This window comes from Eptatretus burgeri, chromosome 3, assembly GCF_056783735.1.
Source record: "Eptatretus burgeri isolate ZD-2024b chromosome 3, Ebu_testis_v1, whole genome shotgun sequence".
Taxonomy (NCBI): Eukaryota; Metazoa; Chordata; class Myxini; order Myxiniformes; family Myxinidae; genus Eptatretus; species Eptatretus burgeri.
This window is the reverse complement of record NC_140963.1, coordinates 40,227,533-40,254,485: the sequence shown is the minus strand read 5'-3', so window position 1 is coordinate 40,254,485 and position 26,953 is coordinate 40,227,533. Positions and strand designations below refer to the sequence as shown.

The following is a 26,953-nucleotide window of genomic DNA, read 5'->3' as shown; positions in this document are numbered from 1 at the left end:
CGCAAATTACTCAAATGGAAGACACCAATACCGATTCTCACTCGATCACCTATTCCAAAGACAAGATGGTTGATTTACGATGAAATGATAAACTAGATTTGCATTTTATTGCATCCTTATTTCCTTGATGGGAAATGTGTCTTGACACCTTCCCCCCCCCCCCAAAAAAAAAAATTACAAATATACAAGGTCGTTTTTTTTCAAGAGAAGAAAAATACAAATTCTAAAGAGTAAGAAAAAAACTCAGCAACAGGAAAGGTAGAGGTTGCCATTACTTTTGCTCGTAAACAACTCTCTTTCTTCCGTGTCAGTCGTCCACATGGGATGATACCGCATCACTTGAGGCCCTGGAGGGAAAAGTGCAATCGAACCATCCAGGGAAGACACTTCCACAAACAGGAGGAAAGAGGAACAAAGGCATTGAGGTTTGAGAAAGCCTGCATTTTGGAGTTTAATCAGGAGAGGGTTACTGGAAGAACACTCACATCGTGGATATGCTGCGGAGGGTCAGTTGGCTGCGAGAGAACAGAGGGGTTGTAACCGGAGTAAAGTCTAGACCTGAGTTAGACCGGAGGAGAGGCAGTAAAAAAAAAAATACAGAGAGGCCACTTACCAGTTTGAGATGTGAATTGAGGGATCACTGAAATACAGAAACTGCATTATGTTCATGTGATTAAGTTTCGACCCTTTGATCCTTTTAAGATCCATTCACTCCAATTAGGATCCATGAAGAGGAAAATACATAGTTCTGTCTGAATGATTTCAAATGGACATTCTGTCTTTGGTTTCAGCTGTTACACTAATGCGCCACCTCACTGCATAGTACAGGATATATATATATATATATATATATATATATATATATATATATATATATATATATATATATATATATATATATATATATATATATATATATATATATATATATATCGCCTCTAAGCTGTCTCGCCTGGGTTTAAATCCCAACACAACTATAAAATCTCATCCCAGTTTTTCACAGGCAGGGTGATTCATCAATGTGTGACTGTCCCTCGGATGGATGTTAAACTGTGCGTCCCAATTGGCGACATTAACTTATGGATGTTGAACATCCCATGGTGTCCTTTGCGAAGAGTTGGTGAGCAGTCGACACTATAGCCAAAAAACTTCCAAATGCCTCCCATAACTTTGTGTTCCACCTGTCCCAAGGGAACAAAGTCCAAAAGGGTCAAACCCCTAAGAGGGTCGCTATGCCCCTTTGCTGATCATGCAGATTAGCAGTAGTAGTGGTAGTAGTAGTAGTAGTATTTTAATATTTCATTGCATTATTGGGATACAGTAGCAAGTTGACTGTGGCCACAAGGGATTCTAAATGGGGTAAGGATGGGGAAGGCAAAAATGCAATTGGCATCTTTTTTCATTGGGCCAGTAAGCTGGGAGCAAAAGTTTGCATCTACTGCCACATCTGATGCAATTTAAATGATGGTGGTGAGGTGCTCCATTTGAAACTTTCATACATGTACAGTGACTTGCAAAAGTACCCCCCCCCTCCCCTCCAAAGTTTTCACATTTTTGTTGCACCTGAGCTTATTTCATGATGCTTTCAAATCAAACTTAATATGTAGATTCTTCACAAACTACTCCAAAGTGATGACATTAAAATGTGAATATGTTCAATTAACACAGAAAATCAGATGATTCTCAGTTATATAAGTATTCAAACCCTTTGCCTAATTAACCCTAAATCACTTTAGGAGAAAATTATTTGTTTGAAAGGTTCCAAAATAAGTGTAATAGGTTTCACCTACATGTAATCAGTGGTTTAACTTGAAAATTAAGCTCTCTTACTTATCTAAGGAGTTTTAAGGTGCAACTCACTTGGTCAACCAACAAAGCAAACATGAAGACCAAGGAGCTTTCCAAATAAGTCAGACATAAAGTGGTGGAGAAGCATCGTTCAGGAGAGGATTACAAGAAGATTTCAAAGTCACTCATTATCCCTTTGAATACGGTGAAATCCATCATTAAGAAGTGGAAGACGTATCATACCAACCAAACTCTACCCAGATCAGGTCGCCCATCCAAACTCAGCAGCCGGGCAAGCAGGAAACTGGTTCAGGATGTCACTGTAAATCTAACAACGACTTTGAAAGATCTGCAAGGCTCTATGTCCGAGATTGGGGTCAGTATGCCTGGTGTTGGCTTAATGGTTCAGGTGCTGGGCTTGAGATCCTCACGTCCTGAGTTCAAATCCCGCTCAGCTGTTGAATTAATACCAGGTGGGGTTAACTCTGCCTGTCATCCTTCCGAGGTCGGCAAAATGAGTGCCAGCATGCTGATATCCTGTGTCGGAGTGGCGACCCGTCCAAGATTGTGTCCAGTAGCCAAGGACACTGCTTTGGCAGCATCAACGCTCTGCACAGAGTATGGTCCTGATGGATGGATGGGGTCAGTTTTCATCAATCAACAATTGAGTTCATCAAACGACAACATGAATGAACCCCATTGGAGGATGAAACTAAAATTATGACTGACGAAGGCAACAGTGTAGAGGTGATTGATCGCAAGGGATTAGGAGGTGTAGTGAGATATATAAACGATGGAGGAGTGGAGCCATCAGCAACTGAATGGACAAGGTTGTTAGTAGCTGTGAGAAGGTCATTGATGAAAAGCACAAAGATCAAAGACAAGATGATATAACGTTGAGGGACACAGAATGAATGTGGTGGAGGTCAGAGAGAGCACCATCAACGCAGGTAGAGATAGATCGCTCAGCGAGGAAGCTGAAAAACCAGCAGATGAGCTGAGGCTGAATACGATACATTGGAAGTTTCATTAGGATCCCTGACTTTCTCCAAAGTGCTCGAGAGCTGAAGACCATTTGTTCGCAAAGTAACCACCTCTTTAATTAATGAGGACTCACTAGTAAGAGAAAAGTCAAAAGGAACTTGATAGATTTTCAGAAAACTTTATTTCACAACACCCTATTAAGCATATAAACGTCATGATGGTCATTTTCTTTTTGTTTAGCTTAATTATATCATCACACACTCTTTAGAAGGGGTTTCCACCTTGATTAACAGCCTTATATAATGCCAACTAACTTTATAACCATTTTCAGTCCCAGATATATTTTGCCATATTTACGTACACAATAAATATTTTTATGGATCCGGGGTTTGAGTTCGACCACAAGGGGAAGCGCTCAGGTTCCTCCCAAACACCCGGTCTTGTGGCTCGTGCTCCAGCATGTTGCTAATCAACCACGAGCACCGATTGGTACTGCCAAACCTGCAGGGTTACACTACCTCTCGTGATACCTTACGTGTAGATGTCCGCACCAAAGGGGGTCTCGTTCCCTTGATACGCACTCTGATTACTCACCGGATCAGGAGCAGGCGGGTGTAGCTGCGATTATGAACCAGCTCATCACAGCAAATTGCATGGGGCAGAACTTCCTGGCTATACTGCATGCAGACTCTGCTGGACCAAGACGGAAAAGATGCTACGAGCTAGGTACATTTATAACGCAAGTATATTGTTAATCAGGGAATGCAAATGTTTACAAAAGAGGACACAGTGCAGAGCTAACCAGATACTAAACTTCTGCAATCATAATTATGCTATAAGCATGAGAGGCACCATCAGACACGCACCCAAGGAAGTTAGAAAGGAAAGAGAAAGAGAGAAAGTGCAAGGTGTTTGTGACCTCTTTTGTTACCTTGCGTGGTTGACGGACCAACGCAACCCAGTCACTGAGGAGGGGGAAACAGGGGGAGGAAAACTGAGGTGTCTACTGTATGTGGTTGGAAGAAGTGTGATGAGGTGCAATGATTGGCAGATGAGGTGTAATACAGGGAGGAGGGTTGAAAGATGTCGGTCAGGGAGTTTTGGAAACAAAGGAAAGAATGCGTGAGAGGAATAGCCTTAACGTGAGTATAAAGAGGTTTGTACGTGTAAATGCTAATCCTATCTAATTGCATTCTGTCTGGCTCTTCCACTCGGTCATGGACTCCATTCCGCTCCTTAACTCCAACAACAAAGAGGCAGGCCAAACGGAAGAGAGCGGGTGAGCAAGATGGGATAAAATGGGCAGAAGACGAGCAGGTAGGCCAGACGAGAGAGATGGGCGGGCCACAGAAGTTGGTGGGCCAGATCAGAGCTTTGTTTTATCCTTCTCCAGTGGGGGCAGCACTTGAGAGTCAAACAAGCAGAGCGTTGGGAGTTTCTCCACACCCTCATTGGCACGGGGACTTGAACCACTGTGTTGGCCATGCCCAAATGAGGATTTCCCACTGGAAATGACCTCATTTGCTCTGAACTCCGTCACACGATGGAACTCCTAGAATAACATGGCACAAAGGCATCTGGTGGCAGCCACAAACATGCACTGGACACCAAATGGAGTCCGCAGCTGAGCAGAACGCTAGGGTTATCCTCATGACGTTAAACTGCGCCCAGCGCATACTCGTGCCCCAAGCTTGACGCCAGAACTTCCAGCCCTAAGTATCTATAAAGGTACGGGCGACTCTCTTGTCTCCTGCCATTCAGAGGGTAGTGATCGTTGGTGGTAATGGTGGTTGAGCGATGGCAGTGATGGTGTAGCATAGCGATTGTCGTGCGGCGAGTTTGTGATGGTGATGGTCGTGCTCGAGATTGTGACGTCAGTGGCGAGTTTGGGCCAGTTTGGGCTGTGTTCTGATGACGTGGGGATTATTATGATGTTGTGATGGTTGCAGAAATGTTGTAGCGTTGGGGTTAGAGTACGGCGAAGGTGAGGTGATGTGTCGTTGGAGAATGGCACGAGATATGAACAGGAAATGGCACACGTTTGCTCATGAGTTTTCTGTTTCCGTGGTCTGCTTGCTTGCCTGAAGGAAAGGATGTCGTGTGTGAAGTAAAGTAAAACAAAATAGAAAGAAGAATAAAGAATGGGTGTAAGACCTATATAAAAGCCCTCGCAACACATTTTGTTCCATAAACCCACCAGACATCAAGGAAGGACTATCCAAAACAGATACTAATGAAATAACTGTCTCGGCACCACTATATGTTGTCTACCATTGCCTTCGGGAGTGGCGGTTTCGCAGAACTGCAACATTACATTCCCTTTAATTTTCTTCGATGATGACACATCATGGTATAAAATTAGATTTACTTACCAGGTACAATGGTTGGCTTCTGTTGTTTGACGTTGCATTATTCCTTACTCCTGTCCAACAATCTGTTGCTTGCTTGTCTGTTAGCTTCATTAATATTGTGTTTTTAACAATTTGATAAATGGTCAAGTGACGTGGCATTATTACTCCTCATCAAGATAAGATCGAAGGCTGTTATTTAAAGGTTATGTTGAGACGGTTTCCTACCATCCTTTCTGTTTCTTACAGGGATGGAAGGTGATGAGGAAGACAAAGATGAAGAAAATGACATTTCAACTTCATCAGCCTACAACACATTCACATCAGATGGGTTTATTTCTCCAGATTTCCACACCACCATGGTTATGTTCTACATTTGCACATGCAGTGGCTCATCATGAACATCTTTAACAAATGCAATGTGGAGTTTTGTACATTCAGTACTTGGGTGTCTGGATATACCTTAACCCGAATCCAGCCAACACATTTTACGACCTAATTTTACCAACTGGGGTCTTTACGGACCTCGACTCAAAAACCACTCAATTTCACTAAATCTGCCAAAGTTTCACGTCAATGACTAAACATCATGTTTTCTTGATAAAGTCAACAAACACAAGAAAAATAAAAAAAATACATATAAAATCTAAAATTAACCTTCCAAATGGGGACTTTTATGACCCACAACTCAGAATCACAAAATTTCATTCAATCTGCTGATATTATATGAAGTTTCACATCAATGAGGAAACATAATTATTATGAATGGATGATGTTTTAGTGATAAAGTAAACAAACATAAACATAAAAAATAAAAACAACAATCGGAGGACTTGCTCGATACAAATACCATATGTAATGAAGCAATCATATATGCAGAAAATTGAATGAAAACAACTGGGGTCTTTTTGGACCCCAAAAAGGATTTCTTGTATGTCTGTGCAACAAGGTGGGATCTTAAAACATCATACAAATATGTATATATATATATATATATATATATATATATATATATATATATATATATATATATATATATATATATATATATATATATATGAATGTCAGGTCTGGCCAATCTGTTCCAGTAAGTGTTGGACCAGAATCGTTTTCTGTGACGACCCCACAAGGTCAGAATGATTTGGGCTCTTCGAACAGTAGAAGAAGATGAAAAAGATATATCAATACTCTTTCTTTCACCTCATATCATGGAAATTATTGATACTAATTGAGTACCTTGCAAACGTATTTGATACACCAGTACAGATGTGTGTTATCTGCCTTTAATATTCGTTTAATTAACCTCCGCCATCGAAGATGGATGGAGGTTACTGTTTTCACCCCTGTCTGTTTGTTTATTTGTTTGTTTGTGAACAGTATTACGGAAAAACTCCTGGACGGATTTCGATGAAACTTGGTGGGGGATTAGGTATGGTCCAACGATCATGCCATTAGATTTCGGACTTGGTCCAAAAAAAAAACAGAAAATTTTGCAACTTTTTTTCAAAAAAAAATTCGATTTTATTTGAAAAATATTTGAATTTATTTTTTTTGCATTTCTACATGTTTTAAGTGATTTCCAACCCAAAAAGAAAATTGTTAGAGAAAAAAACCCCATAAATTTTGCACTTTTTTTTTCAAAAATATTTCGATTTTATTTTTTGGCCATTTCTACAAGCGCGTCGATCTAGTTTAGTTTATTCAATCGTGGTTCAGTAGAGTCTGATCCGTTTTGACCTACAATGAATAGGATATCAGGTTCACTTAAGTGACCCAGCAGTATTGGCGGCGGAGGTTTTGCACTCTACCTAGTGCTCCCCCTCAAGTTAAGACTGTGCCATGTACTTGTGAAGGCAAAAAGTTCCCGTTGTATCGTGCAGAGAGAGGACATTTGGTTTATTCCTTTGGCTCATTATCCTTCCGGTCTATAATGGCTAATGCAGTCCCATTGTGGTACTATTTGAACGGCAGATAAGATCGATCTTTTACTACTCTATGTGGATGAGATGTAACAGGTCGGTGGATGGACGTGAAGACGCTAGGTTTAACAAACCAGGTGTGCACCTGCAAACTCACCTGGAGCTCTGTGTGTTCTGAATTCTCGAATCTCTCCAAAGACGGACCACGTGCATCCTGGTGCACACTAGAGCACGCTGTGTTACCGTAACGACAGGATTGAGGCGCCCAGTGGTGATGGGGTGGTGTATCGGGTGGGTGTTTTTCTGGGTTTTGGAGAGATGGCTCATGAGTTTGTAGGTTGGGTGGGTTGAGGATGGAGTTTAGGGTGGGTGGTGGGTTAATGGGGGTTTTGGGGGTAGAGGGTGGTTGGACTGGGGGAGGTGAGTGGAATCTCGTGAAGTTGGTGAGAGTTGAGTGAGAGTGAGGGTGGGATGATGTCAAGATCTTGGCTTTTTTGGGGGTGCATGGACTGGGGTGGGTTGAGGATGGAGTTTAGTGTGGGCGGTGGGTTAATGGGGGTTTTGGGGTAGAGAGTGGTTGGTCTGGGGGAGGTGAGTGGAATCTCATGAAGTTGGTGAGAGTTGGGTGAGGGTGAGGGTGGGATGATGTCGAGATCTTGGCTTTTTGGGGGTGCGTGGAGTGGGGTGGGTTGAGGTGTGTAATTACCCATACCTCTGCTGAATGCAGATTCAGCGCAATTACGAACCACAAAGACATAGTGGAAAAACTGGGAAGAATGCAGTAAAATTAACAAGCTTGTTCACACAAAAGCAGATCGGCTGCTATGGAAACCCGGACAACCTGCTCGAGTAAGTGAACACGTGGGGACATACCTGATTACAGCCTTGTTTGGGATTCAATCGGATGCCTCCTCAGTGTTTATTCCACGGAGCATAATAATGGAGTTTATTTGAGATACTCGTGCCTGAAGAAGCTCCTCTTGATGTTAAATCGACCAGGGGAGGGCGGAACGTGAGTGTTGTAAAAGAAACATTGAGCGAGTTCGTTTATCCTCCTCTTTCCCCACGTTTCCCTGAAAGTGATGATGTTGAACAACATCGTGTATCCGGCCGCGGAGCCAACGGTGCGATCAGGTGGGACTCTGCTTGGGAACCCGAAGGTAATGTTGTCACACCTTGGTACCTACCGTTGCATACATCGTATGTTCCTTTTTATCTGTGCTCTACCACGTCGTCTTAACTCGCAACATCGCTGTTATCACTTTCACCCATACGGATGATAATTATACCAAATAATGATCATAATCAGGATAACAGAAGGGATTTCAACATGGCTTTTTCGCCTTTCGTTACGAGCCACTGGTACCTTCCTTTACACATGGCACTTGCAGCAACTAAATACAAGCACATGGAACCCAAAGTCGAGATGAACGTAGAGAGAAAAGTGTGTGTGTGTGTGTGTGTGTGTGTGTGTGTGTGTGTGTGTGTGTGTGTGTGTGTGTGTGTGTGTGTGTGTGTGTGTGTGTGTGTGTGTGTGTGTGTGTAAGTTGTTGATCACAGCTATCTTCACACGTGGGTGGGTTTCAGGAGGTGGAACAGAGAGCAACCCAGTCTTAAAGTGTCCACCCAACTTTGTTGGTGTGCTATCTCCACATGCGTGTGTGTGTTGTTGGGTGGAAAAGCAGGTAAAGCAGGTTGAAAGGAAATGGGAGTAAGGGAAGGAGAGGGACCAAGGTGTGAAACAGGGAGGAACGATAGTAAGATAGTTGGAGCTCTAAACTTCAACATATTTGAATACATAATAAATAGATGGCTCAGACCTTTGCCTCCACATCAACATTATCTCACTTTCGAAAAACACGTCATTACTCGTTCCTCCAGGTGGCGTGTCCACAAACTGCAGATGTTTTGCTTCACTCAGGTAACAATTTTTTTGGTGCAAAAGACGTTCGGAGCGAGGTTAATATTGAGGTTGTGAGATCTTGCTGATGTATTTGAGAGCACCGCACTGTTCTCAGCATGCTTTGCAAGTGGACATCCTGAAGAACCATTGAATGAGGTTCAAGAGGTTGAATTCCCCTTAATCTGGTAAAGGCTCATCACCTTACCTGGCCTTTCCCCACTGGGTTATCAAAGATTCGAGCAATTGCACGCTGCGGTTTCCTTAACTCACTGACAGGTATAAGGGAGGGAAGTCAGAGTCGATCCTCCCAGTTGGGGACTATTCCCAAGATGGGGAATTTACCCTGGACAGGAGTTAGTACGTGCAACTAACCAATCCCAGGGTGCTGCCGAAACACCTGTCAAACCAGACAAGGATCCACCATTGACGTTTTGGGACCGTACCCCTCCAGCTGCGCTTCTTTGTAGAAATCCCCCCCCCTAACTCCCAAGACACTCTTCAAAAGCCAATTAAAATCCATGCAGAAAATCGTTCCATTAATTGCTTCACCTGAAGCCAAACTATTCAATAATAAACACATACAGGCAATACAGCAAATACAAATGATTATCATGCTGACAACGAAACAGACGTAACCACAACGTTTTTGAAGAAGAGCTCACTCTCCAAAAGTGTACTTCCAATGTGAGATGCAGTCAAAGCTTCATAATCCTGATAAATCTATTTTATAAAAAACATCTGAAATGAGCCAGACTAGGAGAAATAGATACCCTCGCGTGTTTTTTTTACGTGTTCCAATCGGTGCTGGATTAACCATTAGGCAGACAAGACATGTGCCTTAGGGCCAGCCAAAAATTCGGGCCACAAACTTTGCAATCTAAGGTCTAGTAAACTGTAAAGCAAAGTGCCAAATCTGTACAAGTTTTGTCATGCATATATTCATACACTGCAAATTGTATAGAGGGATTAAATAAACTATTTTCTTTTCACATTGAATATTTGTCTTTTTTTTGTATTAAATATTTTGTTCTTGAATCAGTTCATCTTTTGTCTGGGGTCCATTTCCATGAGCCCGAGATCTAATTTAAATTTTTCAGGCCATTCTCTAAAATTTCAAAATGTGCCTTAGTTTGTGAAAAGCCGAGGCTTAATCCGGCCCTGGTTCGAATCAAAAATCAGACTCAAAACCATAAATGAAGTGCGGAATCCTTCGGATTTCGGCAATTATGTTGGTCGGCCGTGTGTGTCATTCTGTGTGTCTGTCTGTCTGTTTGTTTGTGTGTTTGTGTGTTTGTTTACCCTGTAGCAGCCACACCGTTTCAGCGATCATGACCAAACTGGGTACAGACGTCAGCCATGGTCCAACTTAGACACTTGGCGTTTTTGGTGAATCTAGGTCAAAGGTCAAGGTCACCAAAAAACCGAAATTCATATTTTCGCAATAACGTCCCCTAAAATGGTCGTATCGACTTCAAACTAAATCCAAAATGTGCATCTTCCAATTCTGCATCCAACCATATGTCTCATTGAGGTGTCACACCAGCACCCTTCTTTAGCGGTCAGGGGTCGAATGTCAGGGGGATCATGTCAAAAATTTCAAATTGCGATAAAAAAGCCGTTTCAAGTCCGATTGACTTCCAAGTGATGATCATGACCAAACTAAGTGCTATAACTCATTAAACACTCACACGATCGACATATAAGAACCAACTTGATTTCCAGGTTTTTGTTTTTTCAGAGATCATGGAGATATGACAGTCATTCCGACAATTCCTTACTCAACGAGCAATTTGATTTGTTTGTTTGTTTGTGTACAGGATATGTCAAAAACATTGCTGGCAGATCCGGATGAAATTTTGTAGACAGATTTGGTGTGTGACACGGATGAACTGATTAAATTTTGGTGAAGATCCGGATCCCACTGCTCGAATTTTTTCAGTGATTCTTCACCATTGAAAGACAGGGCTAAAAATGATAGATAGCACAATATCTCAAAAAATGGGGACGGATTCGGACGAAACTTGGTGAACAAGTTGGGTGTGTCGCAAGGATGAAGTGATTCGATTTTGGTGAAGATCCCAATCCAGATCTGTATACGAGAGTTATTTAATTTTTTAAGTGATTCTTCACCATTGAGAGATAGGGCCAAAACGACATCGTCCTGCATAGCATGATATTTCAAGAATGTATTGGGCCAGATATGTTCTCGTGGATCAGGCATTACGTGGTGGAGGTATGCGCTCTACCGAGTGCCCTTCTAGTTTATTTATGCTTTTAAGGGAAGTCCTCAAATGCCATCGACAGATGTACTCCAATAATAAAGAGCTTCCTCGCAAGGAATTCATGACACAGGAGGAGGCCTTTAGGCCCATCAAAACCTGTGCTAATATTGCCAACTTATAGTTGTTTGTGTTCTCAAACTTCCAAAGCAGAACTGATTTTTTTTTTTTTGTAAGAAGGACCTTTGTTTACAATGATTTTGGCAATGTCAGTCATTTTGCCGACTTGTGAAAAGGCAGAATACTGGCTACCAATTGGCCAGCAACCTTATTATAATTCATGGACCGATATTTGTGTGTTAACTTGTGTGTTTGTCGCACTACTCCTCCCACAGTTTTGGGCCAATTACATCCAAATGTGCTGCATAGGATCAGCATGACTCCAATTAATGTATGGGGTGTTATTTTTTATCTTTGCCGGTGGTCTTGAGCCAGAGAAGGGGGAGGAGAGAGGACGCAAAGTCTCTATGTAATTGTGTATCATATAGCGTCGCCTAAAGGTGGTGGAGGGTATTGCAAGTCTCCACCATCTATATAACAGTATTCCTGTTTTAAATAAAATGCAGAATACCCACGGGCCAGAACTTCTTGTTGTTAGTCATTTCAGATCCCATGGCATCTTTATCGAATATAAGGCATGTAATCTCTAGCACTATCAATAACTTGTAAATTCCTGCCCCCTTCAGTTGAACAAAAAGCCTGCACAGCCCGTTCATGAAAGACTGACCAAAAACCTTCCCCGACCAATCCTGCAAGAAGCTAAGGAATAATCAGGACCAATGAAGAAGTAGTTGACTTCTGTGAAGTCAGAGAGACCCATTTGTCTTGTTTCCCCAGTGTGCTTTCAATTAAAAACAATTGCAATTTATTGCATTGACGTATATTATGCCCATAATGATTCCTTCCTAATAATAAAGAGTCAACTTCAAAGTTGTTATGCTTTCCGTATTTTTCACTACTAGAGTGCAATGTATAGAAGGATCATCGTACATGAGTCGCAGCATCCACGGATGTCACAAGATTGCAGAACAAACTTCATTTGCTGAGATTGGAACTTCGTGGATTTGTATTTGTAAAGTTATTTTTCGTGACGTAGTTTGTCTTGTTCCCTACTATAAATATTGTACATGCGACATCGGATTTTGGAAGCAATTTTCCTGGAAATTGGGGTTTAACTTTAGGAGTGTTTTAGTCCATCTCACGCAAATGCTTATCCCCACTTTTCATTTCCTGATTCTGTGCCTGTTTCCATTGGAGCTGTAATTTGATCACAATAATGGTATACAAAGACCTAAACTTTCAGAAGATAACCTGGGATATCAAATGTCCACAAGCTACCAACGAGATCATCTGACTTCCCATCTTCTCTGAAAGATGGCATACTCAGTGAGGGAAGAGCAGAAATGATGGTTTCATGACTAATCCAGAAGGGCATGTGGAAAGGGAAGAGTATTGATTACAGGGGATTTTAATTTTCCAGGGAGAGATTGGGTCCAGGAACAGGGAAAAGGGAGAGCAGATGAAGATTTTTCTTTAGATCTCGTCCAGGATTACATTTTAACTCTGGTTTTAGATAAGCCCATGCAGGAGTGCAGTGTTAAACCTCCTTTTAAGTAATGATCCCAATATGGTGGAGCAGGTGAAGGGAGGAGAACCTTCAGGAACATGTGACCATAACTTAGTGTGAGCAAGGATTCTGTTAAGAGTTAGATTTCCGGATAATAGAGTGAGGCTATTTGATTTCAGGAAGGCAAACTTTGAAGATATGATGAGACAGTTAGGTGCTTTAGATTGGGACAAACTAACAGGACAATGGGCATCATTCAAGGAGCAGATGTGCAGCGTTCAGAGTCTCATTGCGAGTGCGGTGTGAAGCCAGAGGCAGAAATGGGCCAGAATAGTTGAGCAAGGAGGTAAAGAGTGTTATTAAGGATGATCAGTAGATATTTATTAGGTATTCACCAATGAACAAGAATCATTCGTATCTGAGTGTTCGAGTAAACAGATCAAAATAAAGACCAATTACTGCACCGTAGTCCCAAGAAGGAAGCCAGACATAACAATATATATATACACACACACACACACACACACACACACACACACACACACACACACACACACACACACACACACACACACACACACACACACACACACACACACACACACACGTACAGTACATACAAACACACAAACACAAATTATGTACTGGTAAGTACTTACAAAAGTTATTTAATTTGAAGTTATAACCTTAACTTATCAGCAATTTTGTGAATCCCCAACTACCCAGATCATCAGCTGGGCACCGTTTTTCATCGAGGTTTCGATCCTTTTAAGCCCAGAACCTCTCCAAACAGCCGATTAGTTAATATAATAATTAATGTTATCATAAATAGATGTTATAATAGATGTTATGCCTGATATTGGCTTAATGGTTAGGGTGGTGTGCTTGGGATCCTAGGATCCTGAGTTGAAATCCCACTTTTGTGTTGAATTAACACCAGGTGGGGTCGACTCTGCCTGTCATCTTTCCGAGGTTGGCAAAATGAATGCCAGCTTGCTGGTATCCTGTGTTGGAGTGGCGGCCTGTCCAAGATTGTGTCCAATAGCCAAGGAGACTGCTTTGGCAGCACCCATCTATTATCCATCCATCCATTGAGTATTGTCCCGATGGATGGATAATAGGTGTTAGTTAATATAATAGTTAAGCAAGTCAAAAGAGGATATGAGAAGGATATGGCCAAGTATATTAAACACAATAACAAGACATTCTTGAAGAACGTAAGGTGTAAACAGGTGGTCGGGAGGAGTAAGGGCTCATTGAAGAATAGCACAGTGAATTTATTTAGATATGAAATCGAGATGGTGGTCTTATTAAATCGATATTTTGCTTTAACATTTATGAAAAAACAGGCAGGGGAATCATCAATAGTTTATGTAATCTATCTATGGGATGGGGTATGCCAGTTATAGGTGGAAACAGGTAAGAGGTATGGAGGAAAGCTAAGATAAGGTCGAGCTCTTTGCCAGATGATATTCATCCAAGAGTAATGAGGGAAGTAGCAGAGCAGGTAAGAGTGATGTTAATTGATATCTTTAACATCTCATTGGAGTCACGGCAGGTACCAGAGGAGTGCAGAGTGACAAATGTAACACAGTTATTTAAAAAAATGTATCAGGAGAGTAATTTGCGAACTATAGACCTCTTAGTTACCTCCACCACTGAAGGTGGATGGAGGTTGTATTTTCATGCCTGTTTGTCTGTCTGACCCATTGTTAATTGTGAAATCCGAGGTTCGCAATTATTTTGGTTGGTCTGGTCTGTCATTCTGTCTGTTTGTATTTCAATTGCCTACAGGTCGCATTTTTACTCCAATCTTCATGAAACTTCACTGCCTGGTAGAGGTAGTGAAAAGCTGGAAGGCTTTGTTTTTGAGGTCAGTGCAGATAGCACATTATCTCAAAAAGTTGTGACGGATTCGGACGAAAGAGCCTCACTTTTCCCCACTTTTCATTTCCTGATTCTGTGCCTGTTTCCATTGGAGCTGTAATTTGATCACAATAATGGTATACAAAGACCTAAACTTTCAAAAGATAACCTGGGATATCAAGTGTCCACAAGCGCAAGCTACCAAAGAGATCATCTGGCTTCCCATCTGGTCTGTCAGACTCTTCAGACTCCAAAGACCCTTAAGAATTCAACCAGCTAATTGTTTTTGAGGTCAACAAAGACCAAAAAGTCAACATAGACCCAAGGTCAACAACTAAGGTGGTGTTTCTAAAATTCTCAATTTTCATCCCATTGATTTTTTTTTTCATCCCATTGATATCAACCACCAATTATTTTTGAGATCACATACATGAATAGGATCACATATATGAACAGGATCACATACATGAACAGATCACGTAGGTCAAGGTCACATACATCATCAATTTCAACCAATTCACTTGATAGTTGTGTACATAAACCTTGTGTTGGCTTTGTGGCTTGGGTGGCTGGCTAAGGATCCGAGGATCCTGAGTTTGAGCCTTGTTGGCTGCTTAGTTAACACCAGGTGAAGTTGACTCAGCCTGTCTTCCTTCCATGGTTGGCAAAATGAGTATCAGTGTCCTGGTAGAGGGGCACAGCATCTGTGGCACAGCTGTGCTTCCAAGAAATGATAGCTACCTGGCAGCCAAGCTGTCATATGCAAGAAAAGAACTGGTTCTATATAAAAAATATGAATGAGAAAAACACGTCTCTGAAGCTGTGTGACTATTTGTCGATTCATGACATACTGTTTGAATGTCACTTGCACCCTGACTACAATATGTATGCCTATTTATTATGCACAATTGTCATGCACCTTTTAAACCTTTTCATTCTGCTGAGACCCCTTAGACCCTTTATGACCCTTTAGGACCCTTTCAACCCCAAAGGCCTGTCAGACTCCAAAGACCCTTAAGACCCCCAAAACACTTAAGACCCAAAGACCGAAGACCCCAAGACCTTCAAGTCCTGAAAGACCCCAAGATCCCGAAGAGTGGCAAAGAAAAAATCCTCAAGCAGCAAAGAGAAAACAGTGTCCATGATAACAATTTCACCCCCATTATAAACAAATGGAAAATATTTTTGTGATTTTATTCTTTCCAAACGTCAGGAATTTTTCAACATATCAGATTGAAAGTTCCACAGCGTATTGGTGTCATGCATGTGTATAATGTCTGGTCAAAATTAGTCAAAGGTCAAGGTCATTATCATCAAAAACGTGTAAAACACCTATTAGGTCGCAATTAGAAAATGTATCAACAAAATTTGTAATTCACAACATTCCATCATGAAAAACACTTCATTCGTCAAATTTTCCAAATTACTAAATTGGTTTCCATGGCAACTATTGTTTATTTTGATTTCACAAGTCTCATACGATTCACATCTTTCATGTTTGTTTGTTGCAAAATCGAAGATTTTTCAAGTATGTTGGTCAGTCGATTTTGTTATTCTGTCTGTCTGTCTGTCTGTCTGTCTGTCTGTCTGTCAATTGACTACAAGTCACAATTTTTAACCGATCTTCACGAAACTTTACCACATGGTAGAGTTTGTTAAAAGGAAGACGCTTATTGTTTTTGAGGTCAAAAGGTCAACATTTGCCAAAGGTCAACAAATTAGGTGAGAATTCTAAAATCCTCAATTTTCATCCGATTGACTTGAAATTTGAACAGGATTTATACTTCAAGTCACTGAATTCAACCAGCCAATTGTTTGTGAGGTCACCAAAGACCAATAAGTCAACATAGACCCAAGGTCAACAACTCAGGTGGTGTTTCTAAAATCCTCAATTTTCATCCCATTGATTATTTTTTTCATCCCATTGATATCAACCACCAATTATTTTTGAGATCCACATTGGCCAAAAGATCAACATGAGCTAAATTTCTAAAAGTGTCAATTTTCATCCGATTGTCTTGAAATTTGAAGAGAAGTTGCCTATTTGGTCATTTAATTCAACCACCAATTATTTTTGAGGTCAAATTTGTTTTCTGGATTTTGCAAGTATCGTGCTCTGTATGACATCTTCTTCTTGTTTGTTTATTTGTCTGTGAGCAGAATGTCTCAGAATGTTATGGACTTATTTGTACAAAACTTTATTGAACAGATTGGGTGGGTGACGAGGATGAATTGGTTAGATTTTGGTGAAGATCCGGATCCGGATACAAGAATTGAAATGTTTTTAAAGTGATTCTTCACAATTGAGAGATTTTGCCAAAAATGATACACAGCATGATATTTCAAAAAGTTATCGACAGAGTACATATGACAAAATTTGTTGGATGAGTGGGTAGATGACAAGAACAAGCCAATCAGATTTTGGTTAAGGTCCGGATGCAGATCTGGCATATCAGTGGGATACAAAATGTCACCTGTTCTGCCTGGCGGAGGTATAACCTCTTGCAAGTTCCATTCTAGATTAACTTCAGTTGTGGGGAAGATGTTTGAGACATCAATGAAGGATCACATGAGGAACCATTTAAATGCTTTCTTACGAATTAAGGGTCGTCATCATGGATTATACTAAATGGAGTAGATGTTTAACAAATTTATTGCAGTTCTTTAACACATTTTCTGATTGGGTGGATAAGAGAAGTGCAGTGAATGTATTATATGTAGACTTTCATAAAGTATTTTATAAGGTACCATATAGAAGGCTGTAAGTTAGGGTTAAGGTTTGTGGAGTGGTTGGTGAATTAGCTAATTGGAATGGAAACTGGCTTAGTGAAAGGAAGCAAAGAGTGGCTGTGAATAGGAGGATGCTGGTAGGATGTAAATACAGTTTACCCCAGAGATCAGTTCTTGAACCATGACTATTCATGATTTTGATCATGATTTGGACAGTGGGGATAAGAGTTTGCTTTCCCAATTTGCGGATGACACCAATAAATTATAAATCAAAAGAGGTAGTGTTGACACTGTTCAATAATTTAGTGAGGCCGAATCTGGAACATTGTGTTCAGTTTTGGTCACCATGTCTGAGAAAGGACATAGCTGCCACACAGAGCATTTAACATAGAGTGAATGGATTGATCCTCGGCCTCACTAGACTAAACTATGAGAGTCAGTTGAAGGAGGTAGGACTTTTTACATGAGACAGTAAGTGATTGTGTGGCAATCTGGTAGAGATATAATAATGAAGCAATTTGACAAAATAACTTCCAAAGAGTTTTTCAGCAGAAAGGGCAGGGACAGTATCAGGGGCCACAGCCTGAGAGTAAAGAAGAGGAGAGCTTAGATGGTAGTAAGGTGGGGTCTTTCACTCTAAGGGTAGATAATGCATGAAATAGATTCTCTGGAAAGATTGTGGCAGCAGAAACAGTCGTTGGTTTTAAATTTAACTTAGGTAATTGGAATGGTTATTGGAAGCTATAAGCATTAGGGATATAGAGGTACTTGCATATTGGTAGGAATGGTGGGTTGATGAGGTGTGTCTGGGCGATTGTATACACGTCGTGATTGTTATGTCTGTGAGAGGGTCTCCTCAAAGGTAAACATGCCATCTATGTTTGCTCACCACTCATCCTACAACCGTGTCCCCACCCACTCCCCCCAACAATTCTTGTTATAAGTACTGGTATGTATAACCATACATTAACTCATAGACAGTGCAGTGCATATAGAAAGTCTACACACCCTTTCAAATTTTTCACCTTTTGTTGCCTTATAGCCTGGAATTAAATTGCATTAAATCAGGCTTTTCCACATTTATTTACACATTTTAATCCCAACTTCCAAGTGAAAAAAAAAATTGTACAAATTTCAGAAAATTAATTAAAACAAGCTCAAATGAGCTAAGATCCTCATCCTCTTAATGATAACGTCATAAAAACAAATATGACGTCATTGTGATGCATCAGGTTTGCGATAAGTTATCTGTGCTAATGCCCGGCTTAATTCCCGCAAACAAAATTCAAACAGCTTGCCTAGTTTCGGAGATAATGGTATAGGCGATTTCCATTAGCGGTGATATTATGACGTCAACTTCTTTTCTCCGAAGAATTTCCAAAATCGGAGATGGTTACTGCCTGCGCGTGGGCTTTCTACATATACATGGCACGTTTCACGAAGATCCGATGAAAACTCTGGGTTGTGAAACAAAAAATGTCAGAAATAGGAATGACGTCGTAAAAATTGATATGACGTCATTGTGATGTATTATATGTGCGGTGTTTCATCTCTGCTAATGCCCTGTTCGAGTCCCGCAAACAGAATTCAAAAACCTTGCCTAGTTTCGGAGATAATTTTTTAGGCGATTTCCATTAGCGGAGATATTTTGACGTCATAACTTTTTTTCTAGGAGGAATTTTCAAAATCGGAGATGGTTACTGTCTGCGCAGGGAATTTTTACAAATATTTGCCAAGTTTCAGGAAGTTTCGATGAAAACTGTAGGCTGTGAAACAAAAAAGTCCACAAGAAGAAGATGAAGAACAACAACATGAGTAAGACTTAGAGATCCTCCACGAGGATCTAAAAAGTCCACAAGAAGAAGATGAAGAACAACAATGTGAGTAAGACTTAGAGATCCTCCACGAGGATCTAAAAATACAAAACTAGATTATCTTCGTTTGATAAGTGTCCACCCACCTGAGTTAATATTTAGTGGAAGCACCTTTGACAGCAATTACAGCAGTGAGTCTGTTGGGATAGGTCTTTACCAACTATGCACACCTTGATTGGGTAATATTTGCCCATTCTTGTGTACAAAACTGTTCAAGCTAAGTCAAGTTGCATGGGGAGCATTGATGGACAGCAATCTGCAAGTGATGCCACAGATTTTACATTGGATTGAGGTCTGGGCTCTGACTGGGCCACTCACAGACATTTATCTTTTTGTTCCTCAGCCACTCCAGTGTAGCTTTGGCTGTGTGCTTCAGGTCGTTGTCATGCTGAAAGGTGAACTTTCATCCCAATTTAAGCTTTCTTGTAGAGGGCAGCAAGTTTTCCTCTAAGATTTTTCTGTATTTTACTCCATCCATTTCCCCTTATATCCTGACAAGTGCCCCAGTCCCTGCTGATGAGAAACATCCCCATAACATGATGCAGCCACGACCATGCTTCACAGTAGGGATGGTGTTCTTTGGGTGATGTGCTGTGTTGGGTTTGCCCAAACGTAACGTTTTGCATTTCGGCCAAAGGTTTTTGTCAGACCACAAAACTTTTTTCCACATGTCTTCAGAATCTCCGGAGTGTTTTTATGCATATCTCAACTGGGACTCAAAGTAGGCTTTTTTGAGTAATGGCTTCCTTTTGCCACCCTACCATGCAGGCCAGACTTGTGGAGTGCTTGGGATATTGTTCTCACATGTACACAGTGACCAGTCTTTGCCAGAAAGGCCTGTAGCTCTTTCAAAGTTGCCATTGGCCTCTTGGTGGTCTCTCTGCTCACTCTCCTCCTTGCTTGGTCATCCAGTTTGGAGGGACGGCCTGATCTAGGCAGGGTCTTGGTGGTACCATATGCCTTCCACTTCTTAATGATTGTCTTGACTGTGCTCCAAGGGATGTCCAAAGCCTTTGAAATATTTTTATACCCATCCCCTGATCTGTGCCTTTCCACATCTTTATCCCAGAGTTCTTTTTAAGCTCCTTGGTGCTCATGATTGAGTCTTTGCTGTGAAATGCACTACCCAGCAGTGAAAACCTACAGGAACAGCTGATTTTATTCTGAAATAATCATAATCACTGCAATTTAACACAGGTGGAGGTCATTTAACTTGGTGTGATTTTGAAGGTGATTGGTTGGTTATACCTGAACTAATTTACAATTGTTATTATTCACCTCTTCGTGTAAGGGTGGACATTTATCCAACCAAGATATTCTAGTTTTGTATTTTTACCTCCGCCGCCGAAGGTGGAAGGAGGTTATGTTTTCACCACTTTCTGTCTGTTAGTCTGTTTTTTGAGTTTGTTATTTACGAAATCTTTAGATTTCGTAAGTACATTGATGACTTCCGTCCTCTGTTTGTGTGTTTGTGTGTTTGTTTGTAGGCACGATAACTCGAGAACGGAAGAAGCTACCAATGTCAAATTACACCACGTGATTGAGGAGGGTGATGGCTAGCGCCGCTTAGATTTTGGTCAAAATCGGTCAAAGGTCAAGGTCACAGTGAGGTGAAACATAATTCTGTAAATTCATGTGGAGAAATGGAGTATTTTTGCTTTGGTCGACGTTACGAGTTCGTTTTAACTTCGATTTTAATTTTGTCTTCGGTTTTTGCGATCGCTTAGGACGCTTAACACTCTGTTGTCGAAATTCTGGTAAAAATCGTATGTTTTGGAGACGTTTTAAGATTGTATAAAAAATATTTCACTCGCCGCATCACGGCTCATCACGTGGTGCAGCGCACTCAAGCAGACGCATCGTAGAGTCACGTTAAGGTTTTGCATGTGCGCGCTGATGGTGTTTTCGATAAAGATGGTGTTTAAAAGTCATTTTTTATCCCAATAAAGGTTATCGTCGCATGCCTGACTCGCTAAGCCGTCGGATTATGGAAAGATTGTTGGTGGATGGCCGAATATTACGGTTTTGTGACTTTGATAAAATAATATTAAATAATTGCATGGAGAAATTAAGATTTTTGCTTTGGTCGACGTTACGATTTTTGATGGATTGGTACAGAATCATCGTAGAAACTTCTGGTTTGCGTCGCTTCCTTCTCTTGAGACAGCTTTTATTCGACAAGGTCAGAGGTCAAGTTGACGATTTCGTAAGTACCCGTCTATGACTGCTTGTTTGGCTGTTTGTGTGCAGGATATCTCAAAAAGTTGTCAACGGATTCAAATGAAATTTCTTGGACATGTTGATTGGATGGCAAGGACGAAGTGATTAGATTTTGGTGAAGATCCGGATCCAGATCTGACAACTATAAAAATTTTTTTCATGATTTTCCACCATTGAGAGATGGGGCCAAAAATGATAGAAAGCACGATATCTCAAAATATTGTGGACGGATTCGGATAAAACTTGGTGGACATGTTGGGTGTGTGTCAAGGAAGAAATGGTTCAATTTTGGTGAAGATCCGGATCTGGACCTAATCGTTTTTGAAGTAATTCTTCACCATTGAGAGAAGGGGTGAAACCGATACATAGCACGATATCTCAAAAAGTTGGGGACGGATTTGCATGAACCTTGGTGGACATGTTGGATGTGTGGGAAGGACAAATTTGTTCGATTTTGGTGAAGATCCAAATGCAGATCCTAATGCGAGAATTATTTAATTTTAAAGTAATTCTTCACCATTGAGAGATAGGGCTAAAAACTATATTTAGCATGGTATTTGAAAAATGTATTGGGCGACATATGTTCTTGTGGATCAGGCATTGAGTGGTGGAGGTATGTACTCTACCAAGTGCCCTTCTATGTTATTTTATTTTATTTTTGTAGAATTTGTTTTTCACTTGGAAGTTGTGGGTTGCAATGCATACGTAAAGGTTGGAAAAAATCTGGTTTAATGCAATTTAATTCTCGGCTATAAGGCAACACAAGGTGAAAACTTTGAAAGGGGGTGTAGACTTTCTATAGGCACTGTATGTCACCCTGGTAATGTCTGTGCTTGAAGCCACTGTTCTCATCCACACTATTCCTCTCCAGTGAATGCAAGTTGATCAACTTAGATTTCATTAATGTGGTGCTGATTGATGTGGTGCAAGCTTGTTGGGTGAAATATCTTCCTGCATCAAAGTTCCTTTTGTTATAAGCAGCATTCAATGTGTGTGTGTGTGTGTGTGTGGTTCATATGTTTGGATAGAAAACTCAAGACCCCAACTGAAGCACTTGGCTGACCACCACATGCATATCTTAAGAGTCTGACCTATAAATGCCTGGGTAATTGATATAAGGAAGGATCTCAAACACTCCCAACCTTCCCCCACCACCTAACTCTTGTAGGTCATTAGTGGGATCTCACTGTGTGTTGAACGAACATTCCGTTGGGTATTTATTATCTAAAGGACTGCACTGGTTACGTACAGTGTTAAAAACCCGGTCTAATTATCTCCCCTTGTGGTGTGGTGGTGCACAATAATAATGATGATAACAACAAACTCAATTATATAATTATTTAATATTGGGTTTGTTCCAGAACTTCTTCAATGCTGATGTCGTTGATGTTATTAAGCACTGTAATCCTTCAGAAGCTAAACCTTTTCTCTAACCATGGACACCTATTGGATGGTATATACACTTTTTGGAATGTAATAATCTCATTAAATGCTCCATAAAAGTTGATCCAACATTCTGGTCAAATTACAAATTCCAAGCTTTGTCGGTTCTAATGTTAAATTACTCATAGAAAAATTAGATTAATCAGTGAGGCTCCAATATGGGAGTTCAGTTTTCCACAAATTCTCTTTTGTTTTCCCTTTGGCAACTTGTTACTCAGTGGTCGTTGCGAAAATTATCCAGAGGTTCAGAATGAAAATTCCGTGTCGCACAAGTACTTGGTGATTCAATTATTTGTCCATATTTAATTAATTTCACTATATTTGCATGGATTTTGATTCGCACCTGTGCCACATCCTACAACAATGTTTGATCTGTAAACAATGTTTCTTGGTGTGCTGTGAGTGGGATTGTATCATGCTCAAAGCATGAAAATATGCCCTCAAAGATCTGTGGGATCGATCACAGAGATCAAGATCTCATATGAATCCCAGTATCATGTTCCTGTCATGAAAGCGTGTGATACTGAATCCATTTATCTGTCTACATTTTAAGTTTTATTATGGTGGCTATGTGGCTCTTTGAGAAGTGCTTTAATGACACAGATGTCGGAATACACTGATGACTTGTGTTCAGCCTCAAGTATTCTTGTTCTACCATCAAGACAGAGAGAGATGGGGAGACCGAGAGAGAGACAGAGAGAGAGAGACAGACAGACAGACAGACAGACACAGAGAGACAGAAAGAGACAGAGACAGAGAGAGGCAGAGAGAGACAGAGAGAGATGGGGAGACCGAGAGAGACACAGAGAGAGAGAGAGAGAGAGAGAGAGAGAGAGAGAGAGAGAGAGAGAGAGAGAGAGAGAGAGAGAGAGAGAGAGAGAGAGAGAGAGAGAGAGAGAGAGAGAGAGAGAGAGAGAGAGAGAGAGAGAGAGAGAGAGAGACCATGAGAGACCATGAGGGAGAGAGACCATGAGAGACCATGAGGGAGAGAGACCATGAGAGACCATGAGGGAGAGAGACCATGAGGGAGAGAGACCATGAGAGAGAGAGAGAGAGAGAGAGAGAGAGAGAGAGAGAGAGAGAGAGAGAGAGAGAGAGAAAATGTGGGAGAGAGACCGTGAGAGACCATGAGAGAGAGAGAGAGAGAGAGAGAGAGAGAGAGAGAGAGAGAGAGAGAGAGAGAGAGAGAGAGAGAGAGAGAGAGAGAGAGAGAGAGAGCATGAGAGAGAGACCATGAGAGAGAGAGACCATGAGAGACCGAGAGACAGAGAGAGAGACAGAGAGACCATGAGAGAGAGACCGTGAGAGAGAGAGAGACCATGAGGGAGACCATGAGAGAGAGAGAGAGAGAGAGAGAGAGAGAGAGAGAGAGAGAGAGAGAGAGAGAGAGAGAGAGAGAGAGAGGGACCATGAGAGAGAGAGAGAGAGAGAGAGAGAGAGAGAGAGAGAGAGAGAGAGAGAGAGAGAGAGAGAGAGAGAGAGAGAGAGAGAGAGAGAGAGAGAGAGAGAGAGAGAGAGAGAGAGAGAGAGAGAGAGAGAGAGAGAGAGAGAGAGAGAGAGAGAGAGAGAGAGAGAGAGAGAGAGAGAGAGAGAGAGAGAGAGAGAGAGAGAGAGAGAGAGAGAGAGAGAGAGAGAGAGAGAGAGAGAGAGAGAGAGAGAGAGAGAGAGAGAGAGAGAGAGAGAGAGAGAGAGAGAGAGAGAGAGAGAGAGAGAGAGAGAGAGAGAGAGAGAGAGAGAGAGAGAGAGAGAGAGAGAGAGAGAGAGAGAGAGAGAGAGAGAGAGAGAGAGAGAGAGAGAGAGAGAGAGAGAGAGAGAGAGAGAGAGAGAGAGAGAGAGAGAGAGAGAGAGAGAGAGAGAGAGAGAGAGAGAGAGAGAGAGAGAGAGAGAGAGAGAGAGAGAGAGAGAGAGAGAGAGAGAGAGAGAGAGAGAGAGAGAGAGAGAGAGAGAGAGAGAGAGAGAGAGAGAGAGAGAGAGAGAGAGAGAGAGAGAGAGAGAGAGAGAGAGAGAGAGAGAGAGAGAGAGAGAGAGAGAGAGAGAGAGAGAGAGAGAGAGAGAGAGAGAGAGAGAGAGAGAGAGAGAGAGAGAGAGAGAGAGAGAGACAGGGAGAGAGAGAGAGAGAGAGAGAGAGAGAGAGAGAGAGAGAGAGAGAGAGAGAGAGAGAGAGAGAGAGAGAGAGAGAGAGAGAGAGAGAGAGACCGAGAGAGAGACCGAGAGAGAGAGAGAGAGCAAGAGAGAGAGAGAGAGAGAGAGAGAGAGAGAGAGAGAGAGAGAGACCGAGGGAGAGACCGAGGGAGAGACCGATGGGGAGACCGAGGGAGAGACCGAGGGGGAGACCGAGGGAGAGAGAGAGACCGAGGGGGAGACCGCGGGAGAGAGAGAGACCGAGGGAGAGACCGAGGGAGAGACCGCGAGAGAGAGAGAGAGAGAGAGAGAGAGAGAGAGAGAGAGAGAGAGAGAGAGAGAGAGAGAGAGAGAGAGAGAGAGAGAGAGAGAGAGAGAGAGAGAGAGAGGAGAGTAAATAATTAAATAAATGTTTATCCAGCAAGTTCGAGAAAAGAAGTTTATTTTAATTTATCATCAAGAAACTTTGACAATTAGACCAAATTCCAGCACAAAACTTTTTTCTTTGTTTTTTTTTTTCCCAGGACTTTGACTACAAATGACTTAAACCAATGCTCATACTTGAATTCTAACTCTTTATATTATATCATCACCCTACTTCTTGCTGCTTTCCTGAACTTCCTCCCTTTTTCCACAGATGTTCGACATCCTTCCACCACATGCACACCATTCCGGACTTAAAGTTACAGGCCCATATTTTAACGATGGGAGAAGACGTGTTGACTTTGTGTTGAGCTATCGATATCGCCAGGCTCGGCCTCCACCCTCAGCTGGACTCGATCTGAATACTGATGGAAGAGTGGATGCTGAAGAGGTGAAGTATGGGTCAATTGATGTGGAGGAGACTGGCGGTGATGGTCCTGTGAGTGAAAGTTCTCCTGAGGATGAGGGAGAAAAGCGACGGCGACGAGATGAGTTTGAGAAACACCTTCTTGAAGCAGGCCTCCACCTGGAAAAAGACGAAGAGGTGCGAATCGTTGAGAGGACCAGATACTTGTTTTACAACTCTTTAATTGTAATGATTATGCAAGGAAATGCAAGCAAATTTAATGCAGGAGTTGGCCATTATGACCATCAAGTCTGCACAATCATCCCAATATCTCAATACTCCCCCGTGCCACTACTTGCAGATACCTACCCAACTCAATTTTTAAATTATCCACTGATCTAAATTTTATTACCCTTGTAGGGAAACCATTCCATGCATTCACTACTCTCTGAGTGAAAGACGCCCCTGCCTTACTACAGTCATAACTCTCCTGTCCTTTACATTTTAACTGTGCCCCCTTGTCCTATCAGTGCTCATTCTACTGAAAAAATGTTTTGCACTTATTTTGCCTCTACCCTTCATTTTTTTAGCATCGCCATGAGAACCCCCTTACAATCTCGTTTCTAATGTAAAAATATTTAGAACATTTATTAATTGTAATCGTTGAACACTAATCATGGTATATTCTACACATTGACTAATTATACAACTCTTGTCGAGGAGTAAATTGCTTATTACCTTTTTTAAGAGTCAGGGTTCAATAAGTTAAGCAGTCAAACAACTCTCATCTTTAAGTGTAAATGCAAAAGAAAATACTTATAAAGTATTGTACACCAATAATAAATAAAACACCCTCCTATTAATTTGAAATTGATTACTGGCTTTGACACCAATATAAATTTTTATTATGGATTCTTGGCATCATAAAGCGACATATATCGAACAAACATTTTCAAACAGAGCACCTCGCCACCATTAGAGCATTTGAATTGCATCAGATGTGGCAATAAACGTGAATTGTTGCTCCCAGCTTGCTGGCTCGATGACAGAAGACGCCATTTGCATTTTTACCACTTCAATCCTTACCCCGTTTGGAATCCCACGCGTGCATGGGCAACTTGCTACTTTTGGGAAATGTTAAA

General features: G+C 41.4%; 1 protein-coding gene across 10 annotated transcripts in view; it reads left to right on the top strand.

Annotated features, from left to right (window-relative positions):
• The window catches only part of LOC147029745 (anoctamin-1-like), a 129,878-nt gene that overhangs the window by 5,305 nt on the left and 97,620 nt on the right, over positions 1–26,953 (top strand). For 8 of the 10 annotated variants that reach the window (XR_015056066.1, XM_085873037.1, XM_085873030.1 and 5 more), the window contains exons 2-3: positions 5,370–5,482; positions 25,680–26,009. Coding sequence is in view for 9 of the 10 variants with exons in the window: in XM_085873037.1 (XP_085729163.1) it covers positions 5,370–5,482; positions 25,680–26,009 (443 nt within the window). In the remaining variant the exon portion in view is untranslated. Of the gene's footprint in view, positions 1–5,369; positions 5,483–7,682; positions 7,889–8,119; positions 8,200–20,354; positions 20,869–25,679; positions 26,010–26,953 lie in introns of those variants that run through there. The other 2 variants (XM_085873032.1, XM_085873038.1) reach the window with 2 other exon arrangements.